The sequence below is a fragment of the Globicephala melas genome, chromosome 15 (genome assembly GCF_963455315.2).
Source record: "Globicephala melas chromosome 15, mGloMel1.2, whole genome shotgun sequence".
NCBI classification, from domain to species: Eukaryota; Metazoa; Chordata; class Mammalia; order Artiodactyla; family Delphinidae; genus Globicephala; species Globicephala melas.
Genome location: NC_083328.1, coordinates 8632950 through 8645740, shown reverse-complemented (window position 1 = coordinate 8645740; position 12791 = coordinate 8632950). Strand labels below are relative to the sequence as shown.

General features: G+C 53.7%; 1 protein-coding gene across 4 annotated transcripts in view; it reads left to right on the top strand.

Moving 5' to 3' along the window:
• The window catches only part of POR (cytochrome p450 oxidoreductase), a 75580-nt gene that overhangs the window by 53101 nt on the left and 9688 nt on the right, over positions 1-12791 (top strand). For all 4 annotated transcript variants that reach the window (XM_060285181.2, XM_060285180.2, XM_060285182.2 and 1 more), the window contains one exon: positions 11796-11844. In XM_060285181.2, coding sequence (XP_060141164.1) covers positions 11796-11844 — 49 coding nt within the window. The remainder of the gene's footprint in view (positions 1-11795; positions 11845-12791) is intronic.

The following is a 12791-nucleotide window of genomic DNA, read 5'->3' as shown; positions in this document are numbered from 1 at the left end:
TTTCATATGTTTATTGGCCACTGAGGTATCTTTTGTGACTTGGCCCATTTTTTTCCTGTCGGGCTATTGGCCTTCTTGTTGATTTGTTACAGTTCTTTATATATTCTAGATCTGAGTCCCCTGTTAGATATCTATGTATTGTCAATATCTTTCTGTATAGTTGCCTTTTTACTCTCTTCAGTGTCTTTTTGTGATCAGAAGTTGTTGCCTTAAACTGGCCCAGTTTGTCAACCTTTTGGTTGGCCTTCACCTTTATGGTTAATGCTCTGGTGTTCAGTTTAAGAACTGTTATCTTGTGGTCAGGAAGCTTTTCTTTTGTATTTTCTTCTAGCAGCTTCACTCTTATAGTTCTTATCCTTAGATCTGCCATCCAGCTGAAATTGATTTTGGTATCAGCAAATTGTCAAGGCGCTTCGAAAATCATTTTTTCCTGTGGTTATCCATCCACTTGACCCAGCACCATTTACTGAAAAGGGTTATTCTTTTCTCACTGCACTGAAGCATCCCTGAAGATATAAATCAGGTGCCTGTATAGCTGGGGGTTGATTTCTAGACTGCTTGTTCTGTTGATCTGTTTTCCGTCCTTTTGCCAACACCACATGTTCTGCTTTCTGTGGTTTTACAGCAACTCTTGACTTGGTCACTGGTAGTCCAGGTCCTCCAGCTTTGTTCTCTTTTAAGATTCTCTTGGCTTTTTTGGGGCCCTGGGCATTTCCATATACCTTTTAGAATCAGCTTGTCAAAGTCCACCAAAACAAACAAAAAAACCTTCTGGGATTTTAGTTGAGATTGGGTGGAATCTATAAATTAATTGGCATCTTCCAGTATTGAGCCTTCTAATCAGTGAACATGATTTTATCCCCCAGGGAGGTCTTTTGAATGGTTTATCATAGCAATTAAACACTGGTTAAAGAGGAGCAGTCACGAGCAGCGCATTCTCTTAATCATAATCATTTTAAAAGTCGCTCTTTCATCTCTCCTCCCACTGGCCCCTCAGGCTTTGCTCAGCGTGTACCTCTGGGCAGAGCACTGGGGCCAGGGCAGCTCCTGATGGAAGGGAGCCCGGGGGGATGTGGCTCCCAGAGGAGTCTGAAGCTCAGGGAGCCTCTCTGTGGCCCGAGGCGCATTGTTCGTGCCTGTAATGCAACACCCTTCTGGCTGGGTGGGAATTTGTTTCTATTTCTGTCTCCCGTAATGCAGAGGGAGCATCCCATTCCTGTCTGGGTCCCTGGCTCTGTGCAGGGCCTGTAGGAGTGAAGATACTCAGAGAAAGGCCGTTGAATTAGTAAATGCTAAACCAGCACGTGTGTCTGCCTCTAAGGCAAACTAGCTCACGGTCTGGGTGTGGCTTATGTTAAAATTTTTTTAATTTTTAAATTAGAACATTGAAAACCCTGGCAATTCCACATAAAAGTCACTTATAGCTTCATTTGGAAAAAAAAAACAAAACAGAGGACCTGACCCCACGGAGCCCACCGTGACACTTGCCAGCGGGGGCTGAGGCTGAGCGGGGCCACCCTTCCAGATGGGGCCTGCACCACAGCCTGTGCCCCCAGCCAGCCCTAGCTGTCCTCCTCGGCTCTGCTCACAGCCCCCCACCCCCCTGCAGTCTGCTTCACTTGCAGCGCCTGAGTGCTTTAAAGAAAAACAAAGCTTTTTATTATGGAACGCTGCAAGCAAACACCAAAGCTGGAGCATAGGAGAGGGAACTCCTGCACCTGTCACCCAGTTTCAACAACTGTCCGCTCCTGGCCAGTCTTGCTTCCTTCCCCTTCCCCACTGTTGCTGGATTATCTTAGAGCAAGCATATAATTTCATAATTAATCCTATAATTCATATGAATTATGAATAAAGAAATCATGATTTCATAGGAAATTGGAAATATTTCCTATGAAATTATGTGGAAATATGAACTATGAGAATATTTCAGTCCTCTCAAATGCAGAGACTCCCCTTTTTAAACCTAACAGAGCTGTCCTCCCACCCCTGTAAGTTCACAGTATGTCTCAGTACCATTGGATACTCAGCCGGCATTGTTCGTAGCTCCCTGAGTGACTGATCAATTTTTTTTAACCTTTTTTTTTTTTTTTAATTCAGGATCTAAACCCACACATTGCAATTGACTACCGAATCTTTTAAGTCTCTCTTTCGGAGGTCAGGTCTATTGAGGTGTAATTTACATGCAGTAAAAGTCACCTTTTTAAAGTGTACAGTTTGATGCATCCTGACAGGTGTGTGCAGTTGTGTAACCAGTGTTGCAGTCAAGATACAGGACACTCCACACCCCAGAAAGCGCCCCCCCCCTCCACTGCCCAGGTCCCATTGCAGTCGCCACCCCCCAGCCCCACCTCTGGCAACCACCAATCTGATTTTTGTCCCTGTAGTTTTGCCTTTTCCAGACTGTCATGCATACGGGGTTATGTCATCACAGCCTCTGGTGCCAGGCTGCTTCCCCTTAACATAATGTCAGGTCTCTCTCAGTCCGTGGGCTTCCTTCCATCCCTGTGATTCCCTCGCGGCATTTTCATTGAAGAACCCAGATCATTTGTTTCCCAAAGTTTCCCACAGTCTAGAATTTTGCTGCCTGCATCCCACTGGGGGTTGCTTCTGAGAAGCCACAAAAGAGCTCATTTTCCTCCGTGACCTTCGTTTGACGGCCTGCTCTTGCCAGAAAGGCCGGGAAAGCCAGGAGTCAAGGCTACCGGCATCATCTCTATCCATCTTTATCTCCTTTTTCCACACCCAGCTCAGGGCCACTCTTTCTAGAGATGGGTCCTTGGCTCTGCCGAGCACGACGATAGAAACATCAATGGGTTTTACAGAGAGAAGAGCGCAAGGAAAGGCCCCTGTGGCCGTGGAGGGTGGACAGTGCCCGAAGTGTCCTGCATCCGTGGAAACGGTGAGGCTGTGGGCTCAGGACATTCACGCCGCCCTGCAAGCACAGGCGTGGGTTTCCTGATGCCACCTGACCACCAAGGGACCTCTCCTGTCCCTTGATGAGACTGGGGTAGTTTTGCTGTTCTAGCCAGTGCCCGAAATCTTGATCGTGGCCTGTCTGGGAAGGTGATGCAGAGCCGAGTGTCATCGGACCTTCTGACCTCTCTGGGCATCACCAGGGCACTCGGTGCTGGCGGCTCCCTCTCTGGGCCAGACACCAGGGCACAGGGACATGCAGCATCCTCGGGGGCTCACATGCAGTTGGGGCGCGTGAGGATGGTACAGTGACGATGCTCGAACAGCCCAGGGCGCCACCGGGGAGGGGGCTATGTCAGGATGGAGGTGCCCCCCGAGCTGAGTCTGGGAGGCTGAGTAGGAAGCTGGGCCAGGACTGCGTGTGCAGAAGCCCAGGGCAAGGAAAGCAGGGCCTGCTCTGGGAAGGGCGCGTCTTGGTAGAGCCTGGGTGTAAGTCGCCAAGGGAGTCAGGGGTCATGAAGGGAACTGAGAGGCCAGAGGATGGATCTACAGGGCCTTGGGGTTTTATCTGACCCTCGTGGGGAGCCGACGGGAGGGCTGGTGCCAGGGCAGCCCTGAGACCAGCCATTCCTGAATGCAGCTTGGAGTGGATTGGAGGAAGGTCGTCGGGAGGCGTTGGCGCTGACCAGGGCCCGCGGTACAGGCGACAGGCAGGGCACGGAGAGCAGCCGTGCCAGTGGCCCAGAGAGAGGATGTGTGCTGGGGCTTTCTAACACTTTAATTCTTGCATCCCTGTTTTACAAGAGGCAGAGCTGATTCGGGGGGAGGTGAGTAACTTACCCAGGGCTGAGAAGGAATAAGCCCCAGGGCAGGACTTCACTCCCCAGGCCGTGGCCGCCACTCCTGCTAGCCCCCCTCCCGGCCCTGTCGCCACCGCCCCTCCCACCCCACTCTCCTTTCAGGGCCACTTTGTCTGTGACTAGAGCCACGTCATCCCAGTGTCAGAGGCTGTGGCTTTTCCTCTGTCCTGGACAGGCTGGGTGACCCTGAGCAGTTTCTTGGGCCTCGGTCTCTGCACAGTAGCACTAGCCCTACCTGGCACCCAACTGGCCCAAGAGAGGAAAGGCCACCCGGGCCACAGCACGTTGTGGAGTCCCGACAGGCACGGTGGTGAATACGTGTTGAAGGCTGTGTGGGTAGGGGCTCCACCAGGGGAACAGCAGCCCCCTCGAGCCTTGGAGCACCCTAAGTGACAGGGAGGAGGCTTCCTGGGAAGGGCAGTGAAGTGTGAATGGGGCTGCTGTGTCCTGCATCCCGACTGATGAGGTGGCCAGGGGAGGTGCAGCCTTGCTCCGCACAGTGGGAGCAGATGCAAAGCTGCGGGGGCCCTGGGCGTTCACAGGCTTGGAGTTGCTGCTTCAGCCCTGAGCCTCACTCCCCTCCGCTGTCAAATGGGGTAGAATCCTTTGCCACTTCACAGGGTGGGGACAATTAAATGAAGTAAAATGAAAAGTATACAGGAGGTACTCAGTTAGTCGTAGTTCCTGTTCCCTTTTTTGTCTTTGACCAGTGGCCTCACAACTGCTTCAAGCTCCCACCTGTCCTCACTGCCTTCCGTTGGCGCTGGTCCCCGTTCCTGGCCCCGTCCGTGGAGAGAGCTGCGGTTTTTTGTTTAAGCTCCAGTGAACCACTTTGTCTTCACCAAAGGCAGCTCTTCCAAACCATTAGCTTTCTGCCATGAGGCTCCGGGCTGGCTCTGCCCCAGTCCAGCCGCCTGCTCAGCTCTCGTCCCCTCTCCTGTTGTGCTGCGCTGGGGACCAGAGAACTTGTTGCCACACACTAGGCTCTGGAAGGGAGCCGTTCAAAAGCAACTGGCCTGTGTGTCGCCAAGGGCAGGGGGATGTCTCAGAAGTCAGTTCCGCTCTGCAGAAAATTTAAATTTCAGAGTAACCCTTATGAGCCCTGCCTGGGACTGGAAACAAAATGAATCGTGCTGGGCCATCGTGGTTCATCTCCGTCCAAGTGACTCAGTGCTTTTGTCCAGCCTCCCTCTCGCTTCCCCACCCGGCGGGCTGCAGTTGACTTCCAAAGCCTGAACCAGAGACACGCCTGCTCCCAATGTGGGAGCCGAGAGCCCTAATTGGAACCACTTGTGCTCCATGCTGGAGCGTCGTGGTCCCTGGGCTCCGCGCCTGGGTCGGCTGCGGCCTCTCCTGATGGGCCGTTTGTACTTGGACGCCTTCGAAGGGGGCTCCTCACTTGCAAACGTCTCAGCAGCGAATGCGGTGCCCACCTTGCTGGGCATTCCCTGCGCTGCGCGACAGGAGGCCGAGATGTGCTGGTTCCACAGCACGCTCTGCCCCCAGGTGACTGGACCCAGCATCGTAGGCTCTGCTACCCACAGTCCTTCTGTAGGGAGGGAGGTGGGAACCAGGTCTAACTTAATATGATCCTGAGGCGCCCCGGCAGCAGGCTCGCTGCGCTCCCTCTATGGGGAAACAGCCCTGCCATAGCAACCTGCACCACCGCCTTCCAGTGTCCAGAGGAGCTTTGTTCCGCCTGCACGACTCACTTTTTTTTTTAATGGGAAAGGGGGAGGATGTGGGGAGAAAGGGCTCTGATATAAACAGTTACCAAGGAGATCCGAGCCGGGGTTGGAGAGGTTTCCTCCTTCCCTCGGTCCATACAGAAGGAGGAGGGGTGTGTGCCAGACGCAGGGGCTCACGGGAGGTTCCAGCCCAGAGTCCTGGTTCCTCCCTGCTGGAGCCGCCAGACGCAGCAGCTCTCCCAGGCTGCGGGGACCGAGGCAGGCAGGGGCTCAGCAGGGCTTCCGAGAGGACCAGGGTGTCCGGGAGGATGTTCAGTGTCTGCGGGCCAGTCTGCCCGCTGCCAGCACTGGTAGAGAATGGACAGAGCCCGACTCGCTAGCTGCTGGCTCCCCGTCCGTTTCCAGGAGAGCAGCAAGCTTCCTTTTCCCTTCAGTCCAGAGTTGAGAGTAAGAAACCATGGGGTGCGCGTACTCATCTCTGCAGGACGAGCCCATCCTGAGAAGGTCAGTTCCAGACAGTGTCCGGGCAGATGGTGTGGATGCCCGCGGGCACCCCTACTCAGTGTGGATGGAACTTCTTCCCCAGGCAGGGATGCCTGGAGGCATGAGGAGGGCGCTGTGTAGAGTTGACCGCAGACTCGGGGGCAGTCCCAGGGGGCTCACCCAGGCACGGCCACCCTGGCTCCTTCGGTCCTGGTTTGCAGGCTGCATTTCTCTGCTTCCAGAGGAAGGGGTTTAGACCGGAAACCAGAAGGGCCCCCATCACCCACTCCTCGGCCTGTGAAAGATCGGGTTCCGAGTGCAGATCCCGGCATGAAGCTGTCAGGAGGGGTGAAGCCAGCCGAGGGCGCCCAGGTGTGGACCTGCTCGGGCCCCGGCAGCCGGGCGTCGCGGTGGGCAGCGGCGGAACCCGCCTGGTGTAACCGGTGGGAACGTGGGGAGCTGCTCCGCGCCGGGCAGTGACTAGAGGCACGGACAGTGTCTTTCCCCGCCTCCACGGGTTTCCCTTTTCCCTCATGGGGCTGTGGGCGTGATCCTCCTTTTCCCCGTGGGCCGAAGCTAATGACGGGACCAGTGCTGCCTTCAGAAGTGCATGCCCTTCTCAGGAGCACCCTTCCCCTGGGGGCGGGGGGCCCTAGCACCTCCTGCCCGCCCTCTGACACCCTCAGTGAGACCTGCGTGGAGGGCCCCCCCCCCGCCCTTGCTGCCGGCCTGGATCGTCCGCCCCGTGCAGCTGCGTGGGCGCCCCCCAGACCTCCTCCCCAGAGCTCAGCTCCCACCCGCTGCTTGGGTCTCATCCAGCAGCCCCTCAGCTGCCGGCTGCCACGGCTTTCCCCCCTGGGAGCCGTTTTCCTCTCTGAGAATAGAGCCCAGCTCTTCCGCAAGGCCTTTCCTGGGTTCTTCGGCCGCAGTGCCTGCTCCCTCAGAAACCCCGTGGCATGGCGTCCGCTCCGTCCATTTGGTCTTCGCACACCTCACCCTGTTGAAATCACAGAGTGACCCAGACAGCTTTCTTCTGCCCTCCGTATCCTCGAGAGCTAAACAAGTTCCAGGTGCTGAGTGCGACCATGGGGTGACTGCAGATGCCGAGATGCAGTGTTTTCCATAGAGGAACCTGAGGCCTCAAGAGGCCCGACTTGTCCAGTCACAGGCCCATTTGGTGGCAGAACCAGAATTTGAACCCAAGTCTCTGCTCCTGGTGTGTGGCCCCTCCCCTTCCTCCGTGATTCTCCCGGGCTCTTTCTCCAGCCTGGCGATGGGCCCTTGGAAGGTGGAGGCTGCCTCATTTAGTCTCATGCCCTCGGCACCGCCCAGTGCACACGTCACCGGAGATGGAGAAAGGGCAACCGGGTGCTCCCTGGGCGGTGCAGGTCCCTCTGGTCCCTTTCTTCAGCAAGGCCCCAAATCTGCTCAGATGTAGCTTCTGAGGAAACCTCTGCCCTTTGAGAAAAGAGAGCTTTTCTACTGACGTCAGACCCTCTCAGGTGGACAGGGGAGCCTCCAAAGGCCTCCAGGCCGCCTCAGCCAACCTTCTGTTGGGCAGAGACTCAGGACTGACCGCCCGAGAAGCCCATACAACGTCGTGTGCTGAGTGCCGGGCACCGTGCTGATTGCAAAGAGTTACACAGATAGCTCCCCCCAGATTGTGAAACCCAGGCCTCAAGTTGAGCAATGAGAATACGCTGAGACAAGCGCCTGGATGGAGTTCCTGAAGACGTACTGAAGACGGTGACAAACAACCTTATGTCTGAGCGGCAGGGAAAGGTGCTTGGAGAGGAGCTTAGGCCGAGTGTCTTCAGGGATAAGCAGGGGTCGGTGGCAAAGGGTTAGAAGAAGGACACTCTAGGCCACGGCGTGGTGGGTCCAAGGGCACAACGGAACCAGGGAGCGGCGGGCTGGTCACTGTGGCCAGAGCATTTGGAAGGTGGAGGGGGGTGGATTCTGAACCGGTGGGCCCCTTTCTCTTACTTAGAATAGCTTCTCTGATGTGGGTTTCTACCCAGGGTGTAGCTCTTCTAGTCATCCTCACCAGAGCCTTCAAAATTAACCCATCTATATCCACAGCACAGCGTTTCTTAGAATAGCAAGTAATTTGTATCTTCTTAGTACAAAAGCCTTACATTTTCATTGTAGGAAAGAAAAGAGTGGAGGAGTTGGGAATAGAAATTAGCAAGAAAAAGAAACAAAAAACTCATAATTGCTCAACCTGAGGACAGAACAGCTCTTAACACGTCAGCACCTACCCTTCTGTACCTTGCTTTTACACAAAAATGGGATTGTGTCACCTGTGTTACTTTGTAGCCTGCCTTTCCCATTTGACAAGAACATCAGGTGATGGTCTGTGCTGTTCGGTACAGAGCAGCGGGCGTCACAAGGCACTAGGCTGTTCAACCTCTCCCCTGTCTTCAGACGTCTGAATGTGTATTTGACTATAAAATGTATTTTTAATTATAAAAGTAACAGAAAACAAGAATTTGGAAAATTAGGGAAACCCTCTCACCCATTACCCTAACACTCCCGTGTCCTCTGTCTTAAGATGCTGGTGTGTTTCTCTTCAGGCCACTTTTCTATGAACAACTAATCGTGTGCGTTCCACTTCTAAGGACACAGATTCTGCTTTTCCTAGAAGAGGGCAATTGTGAGGGAAGATGCATTGGTTACCTTGCTGGCCTGTTTCTCGCTTGGCTTTGCGTCGTCTGAATTTCTCCTGGAGCATCTGCTGTGGCCCGTCCACACGTGGAGAACTGGCAACGGTCAAGAAATTGACGAAGAAGAGTTCCATATAAGTGAATATTCCAAAACTCAAGCCTGGCCCCTTTTAGGTGTCAACTGAATGCATTTACTTTGTTTTCATTTTTTTAATTGAGGTGAAATTCACACCCCTTAAAATTCATGGCTTTCACCATTTTACAGTGTATAATTCAGTGGCTTTTAGTACAGTCATCCTGTTGTACAGGCATACCACTGCCTAATTCAAAGCCTTTCATCACCCCAAAGGGAAACACTGTCACTCCCCACCCCCTCCCCCCAGCCCCTGGCACCACTAGTCCACCTCCCGTCACTATGGGTTTGCCTATTCCAGACGTTTCCTATAAATGGAAATTGCATTTAGTTTTGACCTGCTTTTTTTCTCATGATTTTTCATCAGAAACATTTGTCTAGGTTGCTGGTATTTAACCATCAGTTTAGATTTACATCTGATTTTATGTTTAGTGGGTAATATATTCTCATGACTCAGAATTCAAAGCTACTCAGTGGTGGAATTCGCGTCATCGTGTGCCTTGCTTCCTTTCCTGATGGTGTGTCTTGGTGAGCACGCCGTGTTAGTGCTCAGACAGACAGACAAGGTTGTAGGTTGTGTTGTAGTTCAGTCTGCACACAGCTAGAGGGTTAGTGAAGACGTGGCCATTCGCGGCTGGGCGCGGGCAGAAGTTGGACACGTGGCCAAGATGCTAGACACAAGACCCCTTTGAAGTGCAGGTTGGAGCTGGGCATGGGAAGATGGAGCTGGGCATGGGAAGATGGAGCTGGGCGTGGGAAGATGGAGCTGGGCGTGGGAAGATGGAGCTGGGCGTGGGAAGATGGAGCTGAGCGTGGGAAGATGGGGCCAGGCCTGAGCGCCTCTGCTCATTCGTGCTCCTGCCCTGGCCCTGCTGAGGTTAGGGATGGGCCGGCCCAGGAATGCCGGGATAAATGGGGAGTCGGGGATGGCCTGCTCTGGGTTCCTGTGCAGCTGGGCCCTTGCTGGGTGGGAAAGCCTGGGTGGCCAGCCCCCCGCTGCCTCCCTGCTGCCCCTTGTGGGGCTGTTGCACCGAAGGGACCTCGGGACGGAGGAGGGAGGCTGGAGTGGCCAACCCGGGCACCGGGCCTCACCTTCCCCTGCTGCCTACTGTGATGTTATTTAATGCTAAGACCCTGAAAATAGCATTAGTCCTGCACCTACTAACCTAGTGAAAAACCCAGCGGGGGCTTAGACATGAAACTTCTGATACCCTTATGTTTACAAAATACCTGTCTGAACAGCTTTGCAGGGGCATCCTTAAAAGAAACCTTCAGGGCTTCCCTGGTGGCGCAGTGGTTGAGAGTCCGCCTGCCGATGCAGGGGACACGGGTTCGTGCCCCGGTCCGGGAAGATCCCACATGCCATGGAGCGGCTGGGCCCGTGAGCCATGGCCGCTGAGCCTGCGCGTCCAGAGCCTGTGCTCCGCAACTGGAGAGGCCATAGCAGTGAGAGGCCCGCGTACCGAAAAAAGAAACCTTCACTTACATAAGTTTTTCCACGGACTCCAGGCCTGTAGCCCTGACAGACATTGCTTCATGCTGTTGTGATGAGAGTGCGTGTGTGTGTGCGCGCGCGCGTGCGCGTGCGTGCATGCTGGCACTTCACTCTGTTACACTCTACTGTGCACAGGAGGCAGTGGAAAGAGCAAAGAATGTATGTCTTTCGTTCCCCGGGTATGAATGCAGCCTATGGGGCGTGTAGCAGAGAGTGAATTGTTGGGCTGTAGAGTCACAGGAGGTACCGCCAAGCCGCGTTCCAAAGTCACCATATCGCCCTCTCCCAGCTGCATGTGGGAATTCCCATTGCTCCACAACCTCGCTTGTTTGAGATCTTGTCTGTCTTTTCAGTTTTAGCCATTCTTACTGGGTGTATGATAGATCTCACTGTGGTTTTAACTTCCTTTTCTCCGGTATCTAATAACGTCGAGCACCCTTCCCTATGTTCTTTGGCTGCTTAGATGCTCTCTTTAAGAAGGTACCCGTTCAAGCCTTTTGACAATGTTTCTGTCGCAGTATGTGTCTTTTCTGATCGATTTGTAGGGATTTCTTATATTCTCAACCCTAGTCATCAGTCAGATACGTGTACATTGCAGACACCTTCTCCCGTGCTGGGGCTTGCCTTCCATTCCCTTGATGGTGTCTTTTTAAACAGAAAAAACGGTATTTTAGTGTTCAGATTTGTCGCTTGGTTCAGGCTGGCCATGTTTCAAACGTCTTAAATATTTACCGTCCAGAGGTAAATCACCTTGCTGTCTTAGGCCTGAGCGTCCCTGGGGAGGCTCGCTGGGTTGCTTTGGATGGCTCTGCAGGCCTGGGGCAAGGACAGAGAGAAGGGAAAGGACCAGAAGTGGAGAGGGAGGGGCAGGAGGCCAGAGCTAGGAGGTGGAGAGGCCGTCCAGTTCAGGGCTTTAGAAGGTGACAGGGTCACAGAGAGGGGAGCAAGTAAAAGTGGCTCCAGGGCAGGGGAGGACTGGGGGGGGTGTCTTGGGAATCCCAAGAGACTTGCTGTTCACGTGGGGCCTTGGTGGGGAACAGGGGTCTGTCAGGTGAGGAACTGGAGTGAGGACGCTCTGGGCGGAGACGGTGGTGATGACAGAATTCTAAGGACCATCGTGGAGGGCTGGTGTGTGGAGGGGAGTGGCAGGCGAAGCTGGGACAGGTTCTGAAGGGACTTGTGCACCCCTGTTCCTGCGGGTCATGGGAGCCATGGAAGGTTCCAGAGCACAGCAGTAGCACGGTCAGAATCTTATTTGGGAAACTCCTGGTTGCCTTGAGGTGGGGACCATTGGCTGTGGGTGGTGAGCGGCCGGGGAGTGAGCTTGACCCTTCGTTCTCGTGAACTCATGTACCCGGGTGGGTCAGCCCAGGCCCTGCGAGGTGCTGGATTTGGACTTACCAGGCCCCGGAGCCTGGGTCCTGCCTCTTCCAGCCCCGGCACTGGACCAAAGGCGGCTGCTGGCGGGGGCACCACAGAGTGGAGCGGGCGGAGCTGGAAATGCCCCTCGCTGCTGCCATGTGCCTCCCGTGCCCAGCAGACACTTTTATTTTTCAGGACCTCCTCTGTCAAAGACAGTAGCTTCGTGGAAAAGATGAAGAAGACGGTGAGTTTTCTCTTTGTGCTCGGCCCTGGTGGGTGTGTGGGGGCATCCAGCAGAAGGCCAGCTTCCCTGGACGGGAGGAGAAGCGCGCGGGAAGCCGGCTCAACTCCCTGTGTGCGTACTTTCTGGGCTAACCAGAGCCTCGAGGCTGCTCTGCTGTTGCTGGGACAGTTTACTCTGCTTTTTGTGTGTTTACTTCTTGAACAAACCAAACTGTAAGAACAGACTCTCCCTCTGACTCGGATGCCGCCCCATCTCCTCCCTCCCAGGCCAGGCTGTGTCCGTGAGCATATGTAAACCTCACATAGCTGTGATCCTAGCACAGCTACAACTTTATCTGTTTGATTTTTGTTTATTTAAGTGTTGAATTTATGACCAGGTGCTTCATTCACATGGTTAAAGTCCAAAACATAAACTGTTTAGTGGAAAGCTCTCCTGTCCCTGTCACCCATCACTGTCCTTAGTATTTTACAGATCCTTCTAGAGCTTTCCTATGCACATATAATAAAAACAAATACAGACTTACACTTTTTAAACACAAAAGGTGGCATATTACATACACTGCTATAGACCTTCATTTTTTTCCCACTTAATGGTATGTCTTGGAGCTCCTTTCACAACAATTCAAAAATACCTCCCGCATTCTTTATTATAGTTGCGTGATGATTCCATGTGTGGCCACAAGCACTATAATTTGTTTTAATACTGCCTTGTTGATGGGCGCTTGGAATATTTCTAATCTTTAGCTCTTACAGATAGTGCTGCTGTGACTGTGTAGATCAGTTTGCATATTTGAAAATACAGTAAAATCCCAGAAGTGGAATTTTTGGATCAAAAGATATATGCAGGGCTTCCCTGGTGGCGCAGTGGTTGAGCGTCCGCCTGCCGATGCAGGGGACACGGGTTCGTGCCCTGGTCCGGGAAGATCCCACATGCCGTGGAGCGGCTGG